The 23,379-nt window shown below is 42.5% G+C and overlaps 1 protein-coding gene and 1 long non-coding RNA gene across 4 annotated transcripts in view; one reads left to right on the plus strand and one right to left on the minus strand.

Moving 5' to 3' along the window:
• Positions 1–7,547, minus strand: part of PPM1K (protein phosphatase, Mg2+/Mn2+ dependent 1K) — a 20,759-nt gene extending 13,212 nt beyond the window's left edge. For 2 of the 3 annotated variants that reach the window (XR_003434962.1, XM_027116904.1), the window contains exons 1-3: positions 7,399–7,547; positions 2,671–3,184; positions 1,221–1,321 (exon numbers count right to left, since the gene is read on the minus strand). Coding sequence is in view for 2 of the 3 variants with exons in the window: in XM_027116904.1 (XP_026972705.1) it covers positions 1,221–1,321; positions 2,671–3,110 (541 nt within the window). In the remaining variant the exon portion in view is untranslated. The remainder of the gene's footprint in view (positions 1–1,220; positions 1,322–2,670; positions 3,185–7,398) is intronic. The other variant, XM_027116905.1, reaches the window with a different exon arrangement.
• On the plus strand, positions 6,755–22,855 carry LOC113625947 (uncharacterized). The gene is made up of 3 exons (XR_003434964.1): positions 6,755–7,347; positions 11,602–11,677; positions 21,913–22,855. It is a non-coding gene; the product is annotated as an uncharacterized LOC113625947 (long non-coding RNA).
• The last annotated feature ends 524 nt before the right edge of the window (positions 22,856–23,379 follow it).

Below are 23,379 nucleotides of genomic sequence, written 5' to 3' on the forward strand. Positions count from 1 at the left end.
TGGGCCTGAATAATCTACAAACGAGAAAATAAATCCCTGAACTGAACAAAGAGAGTGGACTCTAATGCTTTTCGGAGAAGTATGATGATGATAAAGTTCTCGAAAAAGAGGAGGAAAAACTTCTTAAAATGGCAAATAGGGCCATCCTAGAATCATCCTCTCTAATACTCATCTTTAAATACGCCCATGAGAGAGGCCACGGTGGGTGCCAGGAACATCTCAGGCCTAACTCTGCAATTGACCTTCTACCTCTCTCTGAGTTTCACTTCCTCATCTGTGAAATAGCCAGAATTTCCAGCCCTCCAACTGAAAGTTACAAAAATAACATTGCTGTGGTACACTTTGACCTCCTTTAAACAAAAGGAGGAACAAAACACAGATTAATATTACTGCATGATTCGTTTTCAAATCGGTTATGAGGTCTATATGCATACATTTAAATGGTTGCTGCAGAAGTTTTCAAGGTTAACTTTATGAGCAATAAACTGGGGGGCCAGCTAACCAAAAAACATCAGCTACATTCTCCTGAAATGGTTTTGATAAATTTAGTCAAAATCAGAAACATTTTACTTTCAAAATGTAAGGTCACACAGTACACAAATTCTAAAATTCAGCTGCCATGGCCTTGTGTTTAACAAATAAAAAAAAATGTCAACTAGTTACCACGGGAAAGCTGCAAGATCAAGCTTTTTTAAGAAATGGAAGAAAAAAGATCTTCCTTCTAATTTTACAGAGTAGTGCATATTAGCCATTGTCCTTTTCTATTGAGGACCAATTAGCAATTTTCTTCTGATGTGGACATTTACTCTCTGGCTAGATTAGATTACCCTGTAGTGAATTTCAGTACTTGCTTGTCAGATTCCTCTTAAAAAAAAAACCCAAAATAATAAACCCTCTCATAGTACGGACCTCTTGCCCATAAAACAAGCAATCAAACAGATTAAAAAATGTTTTTTAATCTTTGTAAAATTGAAATTCAATATCAGAGCCATTTTGGAGCTCCAATTTCTAAAACAATCTCCAATATAGTTCATTTAAAAGTGGATTTCGTTTGGATTCCAAATAACATTTAAAGTGATTCTTCATTTAAAAAATCATTTTCAACATAAGCATCCTTACAAATAAACTTACATTAAAACTCCCACCCCTAAAGGGCTTAAAGTGTTTCCTTTTTCCCTGAAATGCCCCAGGACAGTAAAGAAAGAGATTGCTTTACTTACCATCAGCAGACAGGTGGGCGTGCCTTGCAAAGGCTTTATCTATTTCTAGAAAAGCCAAGGTCAACACAGTTTCCAAGTTCTCCTCCTTAGGAAGCAAATCCCTTCATGGAGAGGAAAAAAGAGCCCCAAACAGTCATTTGACTACAGGTTTCTAGCCTTCCTCTTGGTCCCTCCAGCTAGCAGAGTCATTCCATACAATGGACCTCCGTGGCTTGCCTTTCAGAGGCTTCAGATCCACATATTAACGAATCAATTTGAGAAAGAATCAGGCACAGAGATAAGCCTTTAAAAACAGTCAAATAACAGCCCAAGTCTCCATCCTTAAAAAATTAATCCTCACTATCACAACCCTGAGAAGTCAAGAGTTCCTTTATATTAAATTTAAGCCACTGAGTTCCTTTGTGGAATAAGGCAAAATATATATAAATCAACTGATGAACGGTATGAATAACTATGCTTGGGAAGAAGAGTCACGTGGTCATAACTGTCACATGTTCTCCCCCTCTTTTAATTCTAGCAGTAGAATAATTAATAATAATAATAATTAATAATAATTGCGGTAAATAAACTTTTTAAAGAGCTCCAAAGCACCCTCATTAAAAGCATTTTCCCTATTCTAATGCCAATCATCTAAAGCTATTTTCAACAAGTATTCCAAGCTATTCATACCACTTGAAGGAATAATTACCACTTACTGAAGCACTGTGTGCCCTGCACTGATAGGAGTAAATGTTACTCATAGATTCTCAGAGTACATGAGATCATGTACTTTATTATGTTAATTCACTTGAAATGATCACAAGTCAAGGGCTGCAGATTCTGGTCAATGCTCTCACCAAGGGAGTTGTTAAAACATACATATTTCTGAAGTGGTAATAATCATCTGTAATAACTGGCATGCTTGAGCAACTGCTTGTTCATAAAACAATAGTGTGAAAGCACTCAAATAACTACCTTAACAGTGAACCTTGGGACTTCCCTGGTGGTACAGTGGTTAAGAATCTGCCTGCCAACGCAGGGGACACGGGTTCGAGCCCTGGTCCGGGAAGATCCCATATGCCGCGGAGTAACTAAGCCCGTGCGCCACAACTACTGCGCCTGTGCTCTAGAGCCCACGAGCCACAACTACTGAGCCTGCGCTCTAGAGCCCACGAGCCACAACTGAGCCCACGAGCCACAACTACTGAAGCCCGTGCGCCTGGAGCCCGTGCTCTGCAACAAGAGAAGCCACCGCAGTGAGAAGCCCGCGCACCGCAACGAAGAGTAAGCCCCGCTCACCGCAGCCAGAGTAAAGCCCGCGCACAGCAGCAACGAAGACCCAATGCAGCCATACATACATAGAAAAACAAACAAAAAAAAGCAGTGAATGTCTCAGCCAAAAGGTGAAGTTTAAACAGGAAGCAGAAGGCACACTGCAGAGAGTGAAAGCCATTGTATCATTTGTACGTACAGGATGCATTTCTCCATGTGGGTGTGACAGAAATCGGCCGCCGACGGTCCGCCATGGCCATCATACACCGCAAAGTACAGGACTTCGTCTGTCAGCTGAGCGAAGCCAAACCGATCTTCGTTCTCTTTTCGTTTGCCAATCTGCGAGGCGCAGCCCACGTTCGCCAAGCTGACTTTGGGAATCGGCTTGCCATACTTAATGCTGGGCGGCAGCAGAATCGGCTCATCGATGCGGTTATCCCAGATGCCAAAATTATCCCAGGTGGCTGGCCGTCCGCTACCATCAGGGTCAAACCGAGAACACCGGGCCTCTGAAGTGGAGCTGTGGCACGTGGGCGTCACCCACCTGTCGTCCTGCAGCAGGCGGGCGCCGAGTAGCGCTTTCCTCCTCACCTGGTTTCCAGCACTTCTAACCAAAGTAAGTAAGGCAGCTGTGGACATAACTCCAGAGGACTCAGGAATTAGGGAACCGTCAATGGAACAACAATGGGCTGTCTTCCAGAGAAACGATGCAACTGAGTCGAAAGAAACAGAGAAAGAGAAAGGGAGAGGGAGGGGGAGAGAGAGAGAGAGAGAGAGAGAGAGAGAGAGAGAGAGACTCCATCAATGATTTCAAATATAACTGATATATCATTAGATAGTACCAAGAATGAAGTCTGTAAAGGAGGTGGCACTTAACAGCCTACTTCTAAGAATAGTGGATCAAAAATGAATTGATTTACCTACCCCATTCACAGGGTTTAAATTCTATAAAAATTTGACAATGTGCACAGCTCACATAGAACAAGTGCTTCTCCAGCTTTAACCTACAATCACTTGGGGATCTTGCTAAAATGTAAATTCTGATTCAGTCTGTCAGGTGAGGCCTGAGATGCCGTATTTCCAACCAGCTCCCTGGTCCTGCAAACAAGTTGCTGGTCGGGCAGGCCCACACTTTGAGTAGCGAGAATATAGAAAACAGGTGTAACTAAATAGTCTTCCCTTCATTAACTCCACTGCTCTGAAGAAAAGGTGGGGAAAAATATTAACAGTAACAAAGTCTCTTACAAGAGTTAGAAATTGAAAAAAAAGAAAACTGGTTAATAGAATATTTATGATAGTTCTGTACTCAGAGAGTGCCCAAGTTTTAGCAAAGATACAATCTAGGATCTCAGTTCAGTTTAAGATTTCTCAACTTACTAAACTTCATTATTCTGGTTAATGTAAATTGGGTCGTGTGTGTGATCTCAGAAACTGGGGGCAACTGCACGTGTGACAAGCAGCCGTGATTTATGAGCCTCTGATCTATGCATTTACATTAACAGCTGCAGCTCATCCGAAAGCCTCCCCAGGGCGTTGGCAGGGGGAATTCCTACACCCCTGCAGGAAGGGCTGTGTTTCTGGCAGTTTGCCATACAAATAAGGTTCTAAGCAGAAATTCGTCTCCACAGTGTTTCGTTCTGTTACTTTATGAATTAAAAACGAACTGTAAAAAATAGCACAATGTTACGATTTGATAATGCCGGCGGAGGGTATACAGGTGTTATATTATTCTCAACTGCACGTTTGAATTGATTCACAATAAAAAAATGAATTTGAAAAAAATGTATCTCCCCAAAAGGCACACATGAACACACACAAAAAGCCCAGCTTGAATTCATCTACAAGAAAATGCATTACAGATTTGAAACAATCATTTTCAATAAGTTTTTGGAAATCAGTCTAGCTGTGTGTAGGAAGGACCATTACTCCTTTCAGTAAGTAAAGCAGTAGAAGGAAAGGATGAGGTTCCAAAGAACGCCCTTGGATACCTAAGCAATGGAAGACATCTGAGCCCTGCCTTCTCAGAATCTAGAATGAAGATGGCCTCCCAAACTATTAATGGGTCACAAAAGACTTAGGAGGCCGTTCCCTCTTGGCCTTTTAGCTGATATCATGTACTAAAGTCTGAAACTCACTTCTTTTATGACGACACTGGGGTCGGGGGAGACATAGCACCTCCGGTTATCAAAGGGAAACCACATCCCATTACCAAAAAAAGAGGTGTTTACTCCTTTGCTTCTATTTGAAGGTTATATGTTATTCAAAACCAAAACTGTTTTTACTCCCCAATCAACACAAAACGTATGGCTCACGATTTACTTTAATCACATGAATTTTTTAAAACGTGTCAGTGTGAGCCTGCATATATTCTACATACTGACAATAAATAAACGCTGAAAATACTTTCCATTTTCATCATTTTAATATTCATTTGTGTGACCAGGTCTCCATCTTCCTCCTCCTCAATGCTTTTGGTTAATCTCATACTTTAAAGTCCTGACACAGAACTCTGACAGTTGACCCCTGATTGAACAACGCTGACTAGCGGGGGGGATTCTCAGCAAAGAGGGTTAAATGAAATAAGTTGTGAGTCCACGAGAGGAGGCATAGAGATTCCACAGTAGAGCGCTGGTGAAAAGCCACATCCTGAGAGTAGGAAATCTCAGGTGAAAAGCATCAGAAAGGGAAAAAAAAGGCATTTGGTTTCTAGTAAACTTTTGAAGTATACACTTTGTTTAAAAATGAAAGGGGGTGAGTGTGATGAAGAAAGCCGCAGCTACAAGATTGCTGTGCCTAGTTTACATCTTCATCTTATTCCAATTTTATAATCCCGCAATGATTTAAACACCTTGGAGCTGTCCAAATGTGCTTTTGGAAAAGGGAGGCGCTCCCGGTCTCTGGCAGCAGCGTGCACTTGGGATTTGAGTTAAACTGCTCTTGACTGTTGAAAGCAGGTAAAAAGTGCAGTTTATTGCTGTCATGTTAAGCACATGCCAAAATTACTCAGGAGTTCTAGGGATCAGTACTACTGAAACTTGCTTAGATTTATACCTCTAGCAAAAATATTTAACGAAGTATTCACATTTGCCCATTATAAAGTGGCACTCAGGTATCTTTATATCAGTAACTTGCACAACGGAAACACAGGTAAATTTTAATATTCTTAAAATAATTCTTTAAGCACTCTAGAAAAAAGAAAAAATCATCCCAATCGATTCAAATATTATGGAAACCTCCAAAATGTATTTCAGGAAATTTGGGCTCCAATATCCTCTTTACCAGTACCCTGCTAGGAGGAAGGAAAGAAAATCTACTAGTCTACATGAGGGAGAAAACAAAAACAGAAACCTCCAATGACTCCTCTTAGGTTTGATGTGAACATATGTATTTAGATGTGTGAATAGAGACAAGAACATGGGAGCAATGAAAAGTATTCATCATTCTGATTCCATAAATATCTTGTAAAACATTTCAGTTAATGTGGATACAGACCATATTCCAAACGTTCATTTAAGAATTTTCCAGAACAACTGAGTATAAAGTGTGTATTTTATCCTTTTTCATTTCCTCTAGAGCACCTAATACAACGTTGAGAGCTACACATTAAATTTTCAGTAAACTTTTTAAAAAAAGAAGAAGAATTTTCCTTTACGTTCTATCACCAGCACCTCTCCCACTCTTCCTCTTCTCTAAGATTCCAGTCAAGGGAAGTAGGTGCCTGTGTTGGTGACCAACAGAAACCAACTAAGGTTCCGAGAAAAAAATCCTGAAAAATTATAACTGAGACTTTTTTTCCCCTAGACTACGACACTATTGCTGTCTTTCAAGACCAACATAATCTGTCACCTTAGCTGCCCAGTTCTAAAGCGCCGACCACCTCCTTCTTTCCTCCGCACTGGTGGAGTGTGCAAGGACCGGAGAGGCCTTGCTGCAGATTTCCAGTCTGAAGCTCAGAAAGGCCGGTGGAGCTTTAGAGACTCCAAATTCCCTGGCTGTTGCCACCCGGAGTCTCGCCTTTGTCACCTCCTGGGAAATCTCTAATCGACAGACGGCGGCTGCGAAAGAAGACGTCAGCAGCCACAAGGCCTTGAGATTATAGTGCGCTCTTGGCAAAGCAAGACCCACGTCCTCAGGTCGATCCCAGCTAGGGCTCTGCATCCTTCTCTCTTCCGAGCCCCTGAAAAGCTCACCCTTGGACAGTTCGGGATCCTGGGCTTGGCTCGCTGGCCGGGACAGCTGAGCGACCCAGGGCGATACACCGCAGCAAGCGCAGCCTCCCACCGGCGCAGCGCGCGGCAATGCTGCCGGCTGGGTTCCCTCGCGCACCTTCCGCCGCCCAGACCCCGCCTCCCAACCGCAGTCTCCGCGGACAGATTCCGGCCACCGCCACGTCTCCCTCGGCCCGGCCGCAGCTGCAGCGGCGACAAGGCGCTGACCCCCGCAGCATCCTCGCGTCCGGGAGTTGGGGCTAGGCGACTCGGGGCCTCGCTAAAGGGAAGCGAGGGCGGGCGGTCCCTGCTTCCCGTCCATCGACCCTTCCATGGTCCCCTCCCTCCTTCCAGCCCGGCCCACCACCCTCGCTCGGCAGGAGCCTCCAGCTCGCAGTCAAGTTCAGGCCGAGCGCGAAGGCTCCGCAGGAAATGCCGGCAGCCGGTGGCTCAGCCACCAAGGTGGGCCCCGCCCGGACATGCTGCTCCAGAACTCGAAAAGAAAGCAAGCTGCGCACAGAGAACCCAGGCACCGGCCGCCGGGCTCGGACTGAAGGGGCTGGGGAACTAAACAGATATTCCCCTCCCCTCCTCTCCCCTCCCTGGGGAACCCTCCTCCGTTTACCCTCCATTCCGCGGACCGGGAGCAGTGGGCTGTGCCCCCATCCGTAAGTATCATAAACGGTTAAATAAATGAAGTACACTCTCCAGGCTCTTACCTCGTGATGGCAATGTCCCTGGAAAAATTGTAATTAGCTAACGGAGGGCGGGAGAGGGGTTTTCTGTAAATAAGACTGCCTTCTCCGATGTTTCCAGTCTCTGGAGCAAGCAGTTAGAACACCCACTGGCTCAACTGCTGGAAATTCTCGAGAATTTTTCTCGGGCAGCTGCCAGATGGAGAGGGGCACGTCTGTTCCCGCTGACTGATGGCAGCTCCGACCAATCCGCGCTCAGCGGCGAGGCGCGCACGCCTCCCGGGCTCTCGGTCGCAGCCAATCACAGGTTCTGACGGGACCGAGCCTCCCCTCAAGGGCCGTTGGACTTGGCTGACTTTCAGCAGTGCACCGCAGAGCGACGTCAACTTGGGCCAGTGGTGGCTCGCGGGGATGTCCGCCCTTCCGAAGGCCGTGGCTCTCTGGCCAATGAGGGAGCGCCTCTGCGGTGGGTGAGGTCGAGAAATTTGGTACCTCGCCAGGGGGTTGAGGAGAGGCAGTGTGTCGCTTGGGGCAGTGGAGCGGTAGTGACAACTAGGAAAGCCAGAACGGAATGCCAACACTTTGCCTGGGCGGAGGTAATGAAAGACATCTGGTTTCATTGCTGTTCTTTGAAAAACTCAACAGTGCACCGTTCTTCGTGACTGAACAGGCATCTCGTGATCCCTTGAGAATGTGTGGGGTTTTTTTTCACTTTTTATTTATTTATTTTGGGGGGGGGAGGTTGGGCTGCACCGCGTGGCATGCGAGCTCTTAGTTCCCCCACCAGGGATGGAACCCCTGCCCCCTGCAGTGGAAGCGCGGAGTCCTAATCAGTGGACAGCCAGGAGACTCCCCTTGAGAATGTTGATTCATTTATTCCACAAGTATTTCTGTGTGTTTAGGGAGGACCTTTTGTGTGCCAGGCACTGGAGATAAATCTCGACACAAATAGACATGATAGATGCCTTCATAAAGCTTCCAGTCTAAGGAGGAGGAAGAGGGAGAACAGAAAGAGGTAAACAAGCAAATGACATAATAACAAATCATGTCAAGGAAGGAAATAAACAGATGTGGATACAGAGGATAATAGGAGGTTGAGGTTAGCTAGAGAGGGTTGTTCTATAAGAACTTAATAACGTTTAAACAAAGAGTGAGAAGATCAGTCAGCCACGGCACCTGGAAAGTGATTGTTCTGGGCAGAGGGGACAGCAGAGCAAATGTCCTGAGGTGGGACAGCTTGACATTTTGGAAGAACAGAAAGGCCAGTGTGGGTCTAGTTTAGAGGGAGGGAGAGAGCAGCATGACAGAAGGAGATGAGGTAGACAGAGGCCAGAGGATGTAGCCAAGACTTGGAATTTGCTTTACATTTTAAATATAATGAGACTCTATTGAGGCATTTTATGCAAAGGAGAAAAAGGATCTGGTTTAGACTTTAAACTGCTTTGGTTAATGTGTAGGTGAATAGGTAGAACAGGTTATTGGGAGACTGGTTAGGAGACTAAATCAGAGGAACTCCAAGGTGGGAGATGACCTGTTTTAAACTATGGTGATATCACTGGAGGTAGAGAAAAGCAGAGATTTTAAAGATAAATTATTAGCTTGTTTTGACATATTAGGTATCCCATTCCCCGGACAACTGTTCTGAAACCAGTTCATTGAGCATTCTGTTTAGAGAGTGATTCAATTTTCATGGGCTTCCTGGAATTTTCTGTTCTTTGATCATTTTATTGAAGCCATATATATATATATACACACACGCACACATACACATGCATATCTGAACCATCAGACAAGGCAATCTTATTTACAGAAAGCCCTCTCCCACCCTGTTATGTGTGTGTGTGTCTCTCTCTATATAAGTGCATATATCCCAAGTGTATACAGCTCAGTGAATTTTCACAGTCTGAACACACCCGTGTATCCACCACCCAGATCAAGAAACAGAACATTATAAACACCCAGGGACTCCATCATACTGCCTTCCAGTCATTGCCTATCATGACTTTCAACAACATAGATTAGTTTTGCCTGTCTTTGGACTTGATATATATAGAATCACGAAGTATACACTCTTTTGTGTTTGGCCCTTTATTCAACTTTATACTTATGAGATTCTTCCATACTGTTGCATATAGTTGTAGATTATTCATGTTATTTCATTCTGTAAACATACCTTTGAATTCATCCTTCTGATGAACATCAGGGTAGTTTTCAGTTTGGAGCTATTACAGATAGTGCTACTATAAACATTCTAGTACGTGTCTTTTGGCCTTTTCTTTTGATGGAGAGATCTGGTGGCTGAGTTTTAAATACAATTAAGTTATTTTTGAATCTGTTCATCAGTAATATAGTACCATGTATTGCAGTATCTCAAACATACAGACCCCAGATCATCAAGGGCTTTGCTCTCACAAATGTGAAAACTTTTGGCAACAAGAACTGTTGACGTGAGAAATTTTAAGTTTGGAAGTCTAAAACACTTGTAATTATGTATGGCATTTTGACCTTCTTTTTAAGCAGTTGCAAACTGCATGTCCAGGATTTGAGAACATCATGACTTTGCTACATCCTTTTATTATAATAGACTGTAATTCACAGGCATATGATAAACAAGGTCAGTTAGGCTGACCTGAAGAATATGCATATGTTTGGTGCTAATACAGTCCTTGGAGTTATATTTGAAAACCATACCATTCCACATTCTACCACAGTTGATTAGGAATAAAGCCAGCAGTTTACTTCTTTAGAATTATTTATTTTTGCCTTTTGCATCTCTGAAGCATGGCTAAATGTAGTACAAATGTACATATACTCAACATGCGGGATCAGTGCATAATGTCCAAAAGAATCAAGTGGATGCAACACTCCATGCTTCATTAAGTTGAGCTCCTTTTTATTTCACTTTATATTTTAAAGACTTGAACTATTTGATAGTTGTCACTCTTGGGAAATTATACTCAAGATGGGTCACAAGGCTGTGGGTGGACAGGTCGCAGGAGGCCTTATAAAATATAAAGTGAGGACATAAACCATTTGAGATTTGGGCTAATGAACCACTGGACTGGAACTGTTACAAGATGAATTGAGGCGTATTACACATTTTAAGAGTTTGAGCCAAAACTGATTGGAATTGTTCAGCACCAAACCGGAATTGGTTAGGAGCGCAGCTAGAGGCAAGATTTTATAGAGAAGATGTGAAAGCCAAGCAAGAAAATGATTTGATTGGCTACAGTTTAAATAGGTACCGTATTTGGGGAAGTCTGTTTGACTTTGTGGTTGGTTGTCCTTAGGTTTTCATTTCGTAACCTTAGGGCGCTATAGATTTAGGTTTTGGTTTGTTTACTTAGGCTACTAAGGCGTTGTTTAATTAATTTAACACTACCCATTTTCCTGATTAGTTGCTAATGCTCCTGGGGGCCAAATACTGTGGAATAATGAATTGATAATTTTATTAATATTCACTAATGAATAACCAATTTTTTTCTTGTTAAAACATTAGAGATGGTATTTTTGTATAGTCAGTGAAGGGTACCAGAATATGTGACCCCCAAAATACACCTCTTTGGATTGTTATTATTATTTTTTTTTTTTGCGGTACGCGGGCCTCTCAGTGTTGTGGCCTCTCCCGTTGTGGAGCACAGGCTCCGGACGCGCAGGCTCAGCGGCCATGGCTCACGGGCCCAGCCGCTCCGCGGCATGTGGGATCCTCCCAGACCGGGTCACGAACCCGTGTCCCCTGCATCGGCAGGCGGACTCTCAACCACTGCGCCACCAGAGGAGCCCTCTTTGGATTATTTTGAACTAAAGGCAACTGAGGACCAGGAGATGCAGAAAAAGCTCTTCACCTCCCCCTGCCTAAAAATAGAGTATAAATTTCCCCTTTAGTAAAGGAAATTTACATTTATAAAGGAAATTTCCATCTTTCATGGTGGCTCCTGGAAGTACCAGAAAGAGTGCTACTCCCAGAGAGAACTATTACCGCCTGACAGACTCCTTTCTACATAACAAGACAACCCTTACTTAATACACGCTTCCTGCCCTTGCATTCCTGTAACTTGCCTCCCCTACTTCAAAGCCCCTTTTCCTTTGTTTAGCCTAAAATAGTATATAAACCTCAATCATCTGGTCTCCTAGGGTCTCATTTCTTTATGAAATTTCCATTCATACTTACAGGATTAAAACTGTTTTTTCTCTTCTTTATTTGTCTTTTGTCAATTTAATTTCCAGGGTCCCAGCCAGAGAACATGAGACGGTAAAAGGAAACATTTTTTCTTTTCCTCCGTTAGAATCAGCAGTTCTCCAGGTAAGACTCCGGATGCTACTTCTGGCCTCATGCCTAAAGTGTGAGATATTAGCTTGTAGTTTTCCACAGTTCAGGTGGTTTTCTATCTAGAATTGCTAGCCCAGATGTCCCTTCTGTGTGTCACCAGAATAATTGCCAAAACCCTGACACAAACAATTTTTACATCTTGTCTTTGAACCCTATTAAAACTTGTAGCACTGATTTTACTTTAGAATGTAATTGTTCCTTTTTTTCCCACAAATATGGAATAAATGAGCTTCATCCAGTACCAGTGTTATAGAGATCTGAATTATCTTTCCATTTCCACCTCTGACTTTTCTATTTGGCCCTATTCAAGTATTTAATCTCATTATGCATCATTCTCATATAGGGCTGTTATGAGGAAAATCGTATTTTATAAATATAGAAAAAGTTATAAACAAAATTGCATTTTGTTACTTAAATTGCAAAAGCTCAAAATCAAGGAAATGGAATATGATAGTCATTAGCTCCATTTGCCAAATAGTTCCTGCTCTCCACCTCCCAGGCAGTTTCTGGCCCCTTCATGGGTGGTGCTGTGGGAAGGTAGGGAGCCTGTGACTAGTTTAGGTCAGTGAATTGTGCGTGGAGGTGACAGCGTTTCTGAGTTGGAGCAAGACCCTTCAAGGCTTATTTCCCTCTGCCATTACAACTAACGAAGTTCCAGATCACTGCTTCTCCTTCCGTCCGGTTCCTGAGTAACTAACTGTGGAGAACAGAATCCTGCTGCCAACCCATCGTGGCCAGATAGCTGAGCAGGAAACAAACCTTTGTGGTTTTGAGCCCCTGATACTGTTTGCTGCTACATCTTGAGCTAACTTAACCTAGCCTATCCTGACTCCTACAGTTAGTAGCTCCAACTTAAAATCATTTGGTTGAGGTTTTCTTGGGGCAGTTTTATTCAAAAAGAAATTTTCATTCATTTTTTCAATAACTTTTCATGAAGTTTCTACTGGGTTTATAGCAATGAATGAAAAATATAAATGTCTCTGTTCTCAGGAAAATTGCGAGGGGGCAGAGGAGATAGTAGGCATTTATCTAGGTATGGTGAATGCTCTAACTGGAGAAGTATGGCTTTCTCTAAGTATTATTCTTGGAGTGTTGTGGCTCCTCTTCCCCTTTCTGTCTCTGTCTTTCTCTTAAGTTAGGGATTATTCAGTTGCTGAATATTATACAAGCCTACCTAGAAAGAATGAGAAAGAAAAAACAAGTTTCCAACTCTTGAGAAGTATCTTGGACTCACAGAAAATATACCTCGCCTGAGTCTGGAATGCCAACATTGCTTTTGACCAATGGGCGGCCTCAGACAAGTAGCTAGCTTTGCTGTGCCCCTCTTTTATCAGATGTAAAATAACACTAAATATAACCTGCCTTGGCTGACTTTCATAACTGCTACAAGAATTCAATTAAGCAGAGAATTAAATGTCCCATATAAAAAACCAGTGTTATTATTCTTTGAAGATTTTACTTGAAGTGAACTGGAGGAGCCAATAAATAGCTAGTTTTAAAAAAAAAAAAAGTTCGGTCCACCTATAAAGCAACATATAAACAAATTAAAATTAAAATTGTACCCTTCCAGCTGTGGGAAATGATACAGAATGACACGGTCAGAGTTGTACCTTCAAGAATGTAAACTGCGTGTTTATTGCCAAGTCATATCTGCTAATGTACTGCTATTAGGATATGGCTGAAACAAGCCAAAAATTCCCTGTAATCTTCATAAGGAATATTCAGTACTTTTCTTGTCAGTAGAATGAAGGGAATGTTCGAATAAGTAGTTTTATACAAGTGGATAAACAACAGAAAAATGCATGCAGTGTTAATAGAAACTACCATTGTCTTTGAGATCTGTAATTTCAGAAGTATGTACGCTTATAACTTGTTGGAAATACCTAATTTTCTAAACTCATTCCTAAGTCTCAGTTAGATTAGAGTTCAGTATCCCAAAGTAACATTGTAAGAGATGATGAAAGGCACATTTGTCACTGGTTGTCAGGCAACCCAAAGCATGAGTTATTGGCATGTACAAACACACCTCATTAGGTATACAGAGTGGGTGTAGGTGCTGAACTGCTTTTCTATTGGTCAGTTTCCCTTCCAATGACAGAAGAGACAGTATTTTTCCCCTAGTTAATTAGCATACTCTGGGGAAGTACCGGACTGTGTTTCTTAACCCTGGTAGTGTTAAATATAGACTCGAAAACCAGCCTTTAACATTTACCATTTAAATGTTACTTTGGCTTTGGGTGTTCTAGATTTTATATACAAGAATACTCCAGAAAAAGTTGTGAAAATTCAAATAAACTAATAGCACATAATGATTATGCTATGAGAAGTTAGCAAGAAGGACACTGGTTCTCTTGAAGATACCTTCCCATAAAATAAGAATCGACAATCATCTTCCCAGAATGAAACCAGGAAAGATATCCCCGGGTCACAAAGGACAACAGAAATGGTGTTCCCTGCCGCCACCCCACCTTGGCATAGACCACAGGGAAGAGGCAGAACGCTGAGATTCGGGAAGAGGGCAGAGTTACAGCAAAGGGAAGAAAGGGAAGGGGACCAAGAGAGGGACGTCAGCCTGCCCACATGAGGGACTGTCATATGGCCTGAAATGTGACCCAATGAAAATAGTGTAGAAATAGATGCTTAGTGCTCTTGGAACTATATGTAACTGGTGAATGCAAGGTTACATAACATTTTCTACGCGTTCTCTCGTTCTGTGGCTTCTCCCTCCTAATTCATCCTACACCCACTGGTACTATTTTTCATCTTACAGCACGGTTTCACGAAGCTTCAGTAGCTCCCCATTTCCAACAGTGTTTAAAAAAAAATTCTAAGCTTCTAAGGCTAGTATTCACACTTCTCCATGAGCTTGTTCCTGCCCTTCAGCAGCCTTCTGATCCACTACTTCCCTAAACGGACACTCATTCCACCCAAACTCATCATTTCCTAAACCTGCCGTGAGGGTTCTGACCCCCTCGCTCCCTTGCCTCTGCTTAGGCAAACCTTAATTTTCTCCTCTTAGTTTTCTTAACTCTTCAGCAACGGAAGGATTAAAGTGAACGTTTGCCATGTGATTACTGATTGCTTGTACTCTTAGAGAAGAGGCAGAATAGAGCATCACTTTGTGCTGTAAACAAAAATAATAATTGCTAACTGTTAGGGTTCTCCAGAGAAACAAGCAATAGGGTGTGTACGTATGCGTGCGTGGGTGTGTGGGCGGGGGCTGAGAGAGAGAGACTGAGATTTAAGGAATTGGCTCATGGGATGTGGGAGCCGGCAAGTCCAAATCTGAAGAGAGAGAACAGACCCTGCGTATATTTGGAGGAAAAGTATTCTAGGCGAAAGAGAGGGCACGCACAGAGGCCCTGCAGCAGAGTCGCAGGCTGGAGACCCAGGGAAGAGACGCCGCCGCACTCACGTCCCAAGGCAGTCTGGAGGCAGATCGCCTTCTTCCTTGGGGGATGTCAGTCTTTCTCTTAAGGCCTTTAACTGACTGGATGAGGCCCATCCACATTATGGGGGTAAAATCTGCTTTACCCAACCTACTGATTTAAATGTGAATTCCATCTACAAATACCTTCACAGAGACATCGAGATTTATGTTTGACTAAACATCTGGGTACCTTGGCCTAGTCAAATTGACACATAACCTTAACCATCACACTAACCCATACAGATGCTTATTCTGTCCAGGCACGGTTCTAAATTCTTGATGTGTATTAACTCATTTAACTCTAACAACCCAATGAGATAAGGTTATTATTATCTTCCCCATTTTACAGATGAGGCACACAGATAGATTAAGTAATTTGCCTGAGGTCATATAGCTTATAAATGATGACTTGCCAGGACTTGAATTTTTGCAGCCTGGCCCCAGAGTCTGTGTTCTTAACTGCTGTGCTCTTCACCTCTCAAGAAAAAAAAGTGAAAGCTGAACTCACTGATACCTTATATGTTCTTCCCGCTGCCTCCGTAAATATCTTTGCCTGCCATTAACATCTGTTGGAAATCAACTTTTTACAGAAACCTGATGTATGTCCACACAACAGCTCTTTGATGTAGGTAGTGTTATCCCTCTTTTACAGACGAGGAAAATTTGAGGCACAGAGAAGTTAATGATCTGCCCCAGGCCACGAAGTAGTGAGTGGAAAGCAGGCATTAGCCTAGGACGCTCAGTCTCCCAAGCACATCCGCTGACCACAGTGTCTCTCTGTATGTTCAAGATGTTCCTACTCATCTCTGTTTTGAAGCCTTTAAATTACTTTAACCAAAGTTGGCTTTGCAGATTAACAAAAATTGGCTTTCTGTTTCGATGTGTTCCACAAGTGAAAAACACTGTACACATAAGCCTAAATTTCTGACTAATTCATGCACCAGAAAAGAACATAGATTGTGACTAAAGAACATAGATTGTAGCTAAGTGGCAAGAAAAAAAGAAAGAGCATTTCCTGTTTTACCAGGTAGGGATTAGCTAGTATCATCTCCTGGAGGCCCGCTGCATTTAGAGAAAGAGCAAGGGGCAAACACATCACTCGGAAGCACTGAAGTGGGAGAAAACGACCAGCTAGAGTAGAATAGAGATCGAACCTAAGGAGTGACTTCACCTAAGCCTAGCCCGCTGGCAAGGACTTCAGTGGGCGGGAAAACACATCAGACATCATCGCCCGTTTTGCAGTGTTGCTTGCTAAGCTGGAATTAGGTGAATCTACTGTCTGTTTTTACGGGACTGATGTAGAAGGTTTTATTCCAGAAGGAGTTTTGGTTTCCCAGTGGGGCCCATGAGAAGGCAGAGCATACTGTTTACTGTTGATAAGGATCTTAATGGAGTAGTGGTTGCCACCAGGCATCTTTCCCCTCTGTCTTCTTAACTCGCTGAACTAAATCTGTAGCCTGGGAGAGGAAAGGCCCCAGAAGGTTTTCGGCCTGTCCGGAAGTCAGTATATGACCAAAGAATTTTAGAGCCGGGAGGTACCTTTGAACTATTTTCCTCCTCTTCGTCTCCCCTTTATTTTTCAGAAAATTAAATGCAAACTCTGAGAGGTGAAGAGATTTGCCCAACACCACAGAGCTGGTAACTACAGGCTAGAATTATAGGCCAAATTTTTAGTATCCCAGGCGAGTACTAATCCAGCCTCTTCATACTGTGTGTGATCAGAGTCATTCTTGACTTTAGACAACCTAGTTAATGTTAGGAATTTTTATTATTCCCTGTCCTTGCCTAGAACACCCTAACTGGTCCTGAGCTCACTGGTCTCTGACACAGTTTCCTGCTTACAAAACTTCTTTCTTCTTTCTCCTCTCCTCTATTAAAACTCTTTTGTTTGCTTAATAAATGGCTGTTCATTCACTCAAATAATATTTATTTAATGCATCCTCCTATGTACTAGAAACTATTCTAGGAGCTGGGGATGTAGCAGTGAACTAAACACACAAAATTTCTGTCCTCATGGAACATACACTCTAGAGGAAGGAACAGAAAACCAAACAGATAAATATATTCTTTGATATCTGTAACGATGAATGGTCTGTAGAAAAATAAATGATGAATAATGGGATAGAGAAAGGAGTATGTGCTATTTGAGGTGTGGAAGTGAGGGAAAAGCCTGGCATTGGGGGGCAGGAACCATAATGAAGGAAGGGAGGGAACAGACCCTGCATATATTTGGAGGAAAACTATTCCAGGCAGAGGAAAGGGCACGCACAAAGGTGCTGCAGCAGAGTGGCAAGGAAGCCTGCAGGACGGGAACATAGATAATGAGTGAAATTAAGCAGAAATGAGGTCAGAGAGAAACCAGTCTGTAAGACATTGTAGACCGAGATAAGATAAGATAGGGAAAGGAAAGGACAGAAAAGAAAAGGAATTTAGACTTGATTCTCTTTGTTGAGAAGACCTGGGGAGAGAGAGTAGGTGAGGGTTGTGAACTGATTTGTGATGAAAAGGATCACTCATGTTGCTGTGCAGGGAATGAACCCTGGGAGAGGCAAAAGTAGCAACTAGGAGACCAGGTAGAAAGTTGTTGGAGGAGAATGGAGAGTTTCACCTTGAGGATGTTAACTTTGTGACGTCCTGTAAACATACAATAAAGCTTTTGCATAGGACTTAGATATATTCATCTGTGGTTCTGAAATCACACAACTCAGATAGGACTTCAACCCACGGACCTGGACTCGAACCCAGTCAAAATTCAGGTTGGGACTTGAACCCACTGTCTTTTAATTGAGGTCACACAGCTGATCCCAGGACTTAAGGAAGCTCATGTTCTTTATGTCTCATCGCGGAAAGAATTCAGTGAGAGGCAAAGTGATAGGTAAGAAGTGGATTTATTTAGAGAGATACACATTCCATAGACAGAACGAGGTCCATTTCAAAAGGTGAGAACGGCCTTGGGAGAAACACACTACAGAGACAGAAGTGAGCCATCTCGGAAGGCTCAGAGGCCCCCAAATATGGAGTGGTTAGTTTTTACGGGCTGGATAATTGCATAGTCTAATGACTGGGAGGATTATTCCAACTATTTTGGAGAAGGGTTAGAGATTTCCAGGAACTGGGCCACCACCCACCTTTTGAGCTTTTATGGTTGGCCTCAGAACTGTCGTGGTGCTGGTGGTGTGTCATTTAGCATATGCTAATGTATTACAGTGAGCGTATGATGAGACTCAAAGTCCACTGGAAGTCAGATCTTCTGCCACCTCGGACCTAGTTGGTTCTAACCAGTTTTTGTCATGCCCTATGGCTATGTCATTCTTTTAAAGGTCGTACCCCGACCCCTTCCCTCCTGTGTCAGTTCCAGGGAGAAGTCAAGGCGAAAGACATGCATTCAGGAGTCACCAGTGTGCAGATAGAATTTAAAACCACGAGGATGAGACCACCTAGGGAGTGAGATGGATGGAGAGGAGAGGAGGCTGGAGGTCAAAGCACTGGGATTTTGCAGAATTTAGAAGTTGGCAAAAGGAAGAGGTCCAGGCAAAGGTGACTAAGAAGGAATAGTAATGAGCTAGGAGGAAATCCAATAAAAAGTGAGAGAAAGGCAATAAAGAAAATTTCAAGGAGAGTGTAAGCAGCTGTTTGATGATTAGGCTTGACCATGTAAAGGTCATTGAAGACCCAGACAAGGTCAGTGTCAGTGCAGTGAGGGCACATAAACGTGATTGTCATGAGTTCAAGAGAGAATGAGAAGTAAGGGAGCAAACACTCTAAAAGTACTTGAGGAGTTTGATGTTAAGGTGGGACGTAGGAATGAGGCAGTAACAGAGGGGTATTTTTTTAAGATGGAAAATATTTTAGCATGTATGCATGCCGATGAGAATAATTTGAAGGGAATGAAAGACTGACTTGCAAGAAAAGGAGCACATTAGTCATCTGGGATGGGGGAGGCGTTGGAGGACCCAGGTGAGCTGGCAGGGTAGCTGGACAGATCTAAGGACCCACTTGAGGCTAGGTTCATGATTTGGTGTGAGACCAGTTAGTGTGTGTTAATGTCTTTCTCCAGCCACATTCAGCTACTTGGGTGCAGAGGCAGTTTAGGTGAAGGGTTAGATTTGAACAGGTTAAGCTTTAGCTACATGGATATAACAAAGCAGGGAGGTGAGAAACTATAACAATGGACCATGGAATCCCAACTGGATAAACAGAGAAGAGAGGGCATGAGTGGCGCCGTGGAAATTAAAAAGCCGGCAAGGGTCAGTCACTTGGAGATACTGGCCGTTGTACAAACCCAGGACAATGTCTTTTTTTTCCAAAATACTCTAAAATGTGAATGACTGGTGAATAGCTTATAAAGATAACCTTCCATGCATTTAATGACAAAATAGATACTTCTTAACACAAAGAAATTAATTTCTAACGGGCAAATTCTAGGGGCATTTGACAGAATAATGGGAGAATATTGAAGGAAAGAGCCTCAATAATATAAGTTAAGGACTTCCCCATTTGACCTAACTGCATGGGGTCCAGAATACGTGGTGACCCACTGCTTTCTCTGTATCAAAAGTGAGTTATTCATCAACCAGAAGTCTAACGAGATGAAGCGGAGATCCACTTGATCTTGAAAGATCAAGACGTGTTATATAAATAATACAGGACTGGAATTTATATTACAGACTTCTTTATTCCAGAAGAAGGAACATGAGGGGAAGGTGGACTGTCTTAATAATTGACTTCAGTCACCATTTAGCAGCCGTATTGAGTTCTGTGGAGATATAGAGATAGATAGATATTCTCTGTCTTTAAGGAATTTATAAATCCTAGGTGTACAGGTACTGAACGTGAGTGAACATGAATAATGATAGGATATATATAAGAAATACCAAAAATGTTAATGAAAATGCTGACAATAGGAATGGATAGATCAGGACTGAAAAATCAATAGATTTACTAGTATAGTCATTACTGAGAAACTAATATAGTTGCTCCCAGGAAATAAAATCCATTATGTATTGTGGCAGAGACAGCTAGATGCCCGATTCAATATACATTCTTCCCTTCCTCCTTAGTAACAGACCCCTGATTTTCATCTGGGCATACTGCTGGCAAAAAGAAAAGATCATTTCCTAGCCTCCCGTATAATTAGTGTGGTCTTGCTGTTAAATTCGTGCCGTAAGACGTAATTAGAAACACACGGACTTCCAGAAAGTTACAATACAAAGGAAGGAGGCATGCCCTTCTGTCATTCTCCTTTCCTGGACTGTGGATATGACGGCTGGAACTTAAGAATCATCTTGGGTCATAATATGACATGGTAGAGATGGCAGAGCAGTAAGAGAGGAGGTCAGATCTTTGGGGAACTGGTCTGTGGAGCAACCATAACAACCATTGCTGTTAAGAGCTGCCCAACCTGATCGTAACACGCACACACATTCATCACTGTAGATACCACAGTCTCAGGTATAGTATTTTACACATACTGGTCACTCAGTAAATATTTGATGAATAAATACAATTATTTGTGATGGGGGTTTTGCTTCTGAAAGTGCTGTTGTAGTGGAAACTCTAATGATGTTTCCCCAAATATAGCAGTTTTTTCTTCTATTGCCTTTAACTAGAGGAGCCTCTGAAAGTGACACATATATATATATTTATATATATATATATATATATATATATATACAGTTTATACAGTTACAAGCAAATATAAGACAGGATATAAATTTTATTCACAAATATTTGCTCTTAAAAATTGCCCTATGTATTAGTTATTGCTGTGCGACAAATCACCCAAATACTCATTGGCTGAGAACAATAATCATTTATCCTGTTTTTGCTTCTGCGGCCTGGCTGGGGTTCAGCCGGCCTAAGTTTGGCTCAGCTGGGCAGCTCTGCATCTCACTGCAGGGCTACAGACTGGCCGGATCAGCTCTGCTCAGAGCGTCTCTCATTCTTGGGCAAGTGGGCTACCCACGCACTTCTTCACATGATGACGGCAGAAGCACAAGAAAAGGAGACGCTCAAGGATCTTCTAGGCCTCGACTTGAACTGGCGCATAGTCACTGCAGTGTCCATGCCATTGGCCAAAGCAAGTCACATGCTCTCGTAGACTCAATATGGCCGTAACCTATTTTCGCCTCCTCCCATCAAGAGGTAGTTTATTTCCCAGACATATTCTTTACCTCTTGAAGATGGGCTTGTGACTTGCTTTGACCAGTAGGGTGTGATAGAAGTGAAGTTTTGTGACTCAGTGAGCCCTAGCCTAAAACGGCCTTGTATTTCCACCCTCACCCTCTTGGGATGCTGTGGTCACCACATGAGGATGAGGAAACCCAACTCAGTTGAGCCTCTTCGTGGATGAAAGCCCACGTGGAGAGAGGCCTGGCCATCCCAGCTGTCCTAGCTCAGCCCCCAAGCTGCCTATTTAGCTGAATGTAACTTCACGAATGAGCCCAGGTCGGAACAGCAACAGAACCCCCGTCCAAACCGTAGAATTGTGACATAGCTATTTTAAGCCACTAAGTTTGGGAAGGGTTTGGTATGCAACAATCGATAAATAACACTTATACCTAAGACCAAAGTCAAGCGACAGGGAAGTATAGTCTGCATCAAGTAAGTGTGTGGGTACAGGGAGGGGTAAAGAATTGAGACCAACAAATCAATCCACTATGGTGGATAATATCTGACTTTTAACTATTTTAAATATAGTTTGACCTTTAGTTGTTAGTGGCTTCCGACATTTTGAATCTGGTTTCTTGCTCCCCAACCTATTCTGTCTTCATGCTAGTTTATCTCCAATTCTTCCCTTCCTATACTCACATGCTACTGCCCAGTCATGAGATGGAGTCTATTTCTGCACACCCTTGAATCTGGGCTGGCCTGGGACTGCTTTGACCAATAAAATACAGAGAAGAAACTGTCTCAACTCCTAGGCTTTTAGAGGCCCGGCAGCTTCCATGTCCTGCCTCCTTGTAAGAAGTACAACTGCCGAGGCAACTCAGCTGAGAGAAGGCAAGTTTTTGACGTTTGTTGCAGACAGATGATCCCTTACACATATGTTTTGTAAGGTCTGGTTTGCATATTCAAATTTTTAAGATGACAGACACCACATTTTGTTTATTCCCTCATCAGGTGATAGACATTTAGGTGGTTTCCACTTTGGGGGAATTATGAATAATGCTGCTGTGTAAACATTCACGTGCAGGTTTTTGTGTGGACACGTTTTCATTATTCTGCATATGAGTGAAGTTGCTAGGCCATATGGTAGCTACATACCTTTGAATCTCTTTTCCTAAAGGAATACATTTTTTAAAACTCTGAATCTGTGACAGAATTTAGAGGGCCAGACATCCTTGGAAAATGCAAGTGAACTTTTTAAAATACAGCGTGTTGGAGAGGAATTACAAATATAGCATAACATGGTTAAAAAGCTCAGGCTGATCATGTACAGCATAAAATAAAACAGGAAGGAAGCCAGGAATATAAAGTGTGTGTGTTAATATAAATGACGTCGTATACTTATTCCTGGCTCCCGATCTGAGCCCATCTTCCCCTCTCCCCAGGGCAGCTCCGTTCTGCCACCCTGGCCCTCCCCAGGAGACAGCTCAACGGACCACTCTCTCGCCTCGTCAGCTGTCTGATCACTCAGCAGTGTATTAGAGGGGCCTTCCTTGATCACCTACCTAAAATACCTGTCCCTCACCGTCTATCCCCTTGCCGATCCCCACATTCAGAGCATTTATCAGCACCTCAGATGTTTACTCGTTCATTCATTTATTTGTGTCTGTCACTCCCCAGACTGTGAGCTCTGTGAGAAGTGGCTATTCCTTTAAATTGTGATATCCCCCACATCAAAACAGAGCCCACTGCTCAAAGTATATTTATTAAATGAATGGGTGAATGAATGAATGAATAAATCCTTCCATTCCTTGCAAAGCCTTTTTTTCTTTTAAAAAAATTTTTATTGAAATATAGTTGATTTACACTGTTGTGTTAGTTTCAGATGTACAACAAAGTGATTCAATTATACATATATATATATGTGTATATATATATATTCTTTTCTTTACATCATCTTCCATTATAACTTATTACAAGATATTGAGTAGAGTTCCCTGTGCTATACAGCAGGTCCTTGTTGGTTATCTATTTTATGTATAGTAATGTGTACCTTTTAATCCCAAACTCCTAATTTATCCCTCCCCCGACCTTTCCCCTTTGGTAATCAAAAGTTTGTTTTCAAAGTCTGTGAGTT

The sequence above is a fragment of the Aethalodelphis obliquidens genome, unplaced genomic scaffold (assembly GCF_003676395.1).
Source record: "Aethalodelphis obliquidens isolate GAN/ISIS:26980383/991018 unplaced genomic scaffold, ASM367639v1 scaffold17, whole genome shotgun sequence".
NCBI lineage: Eukaryota > Metazoa > Chordata > Mammalia > Artiodactyla > Delphinidae > Aethalodelphis > Aethalodelphis obliquidens.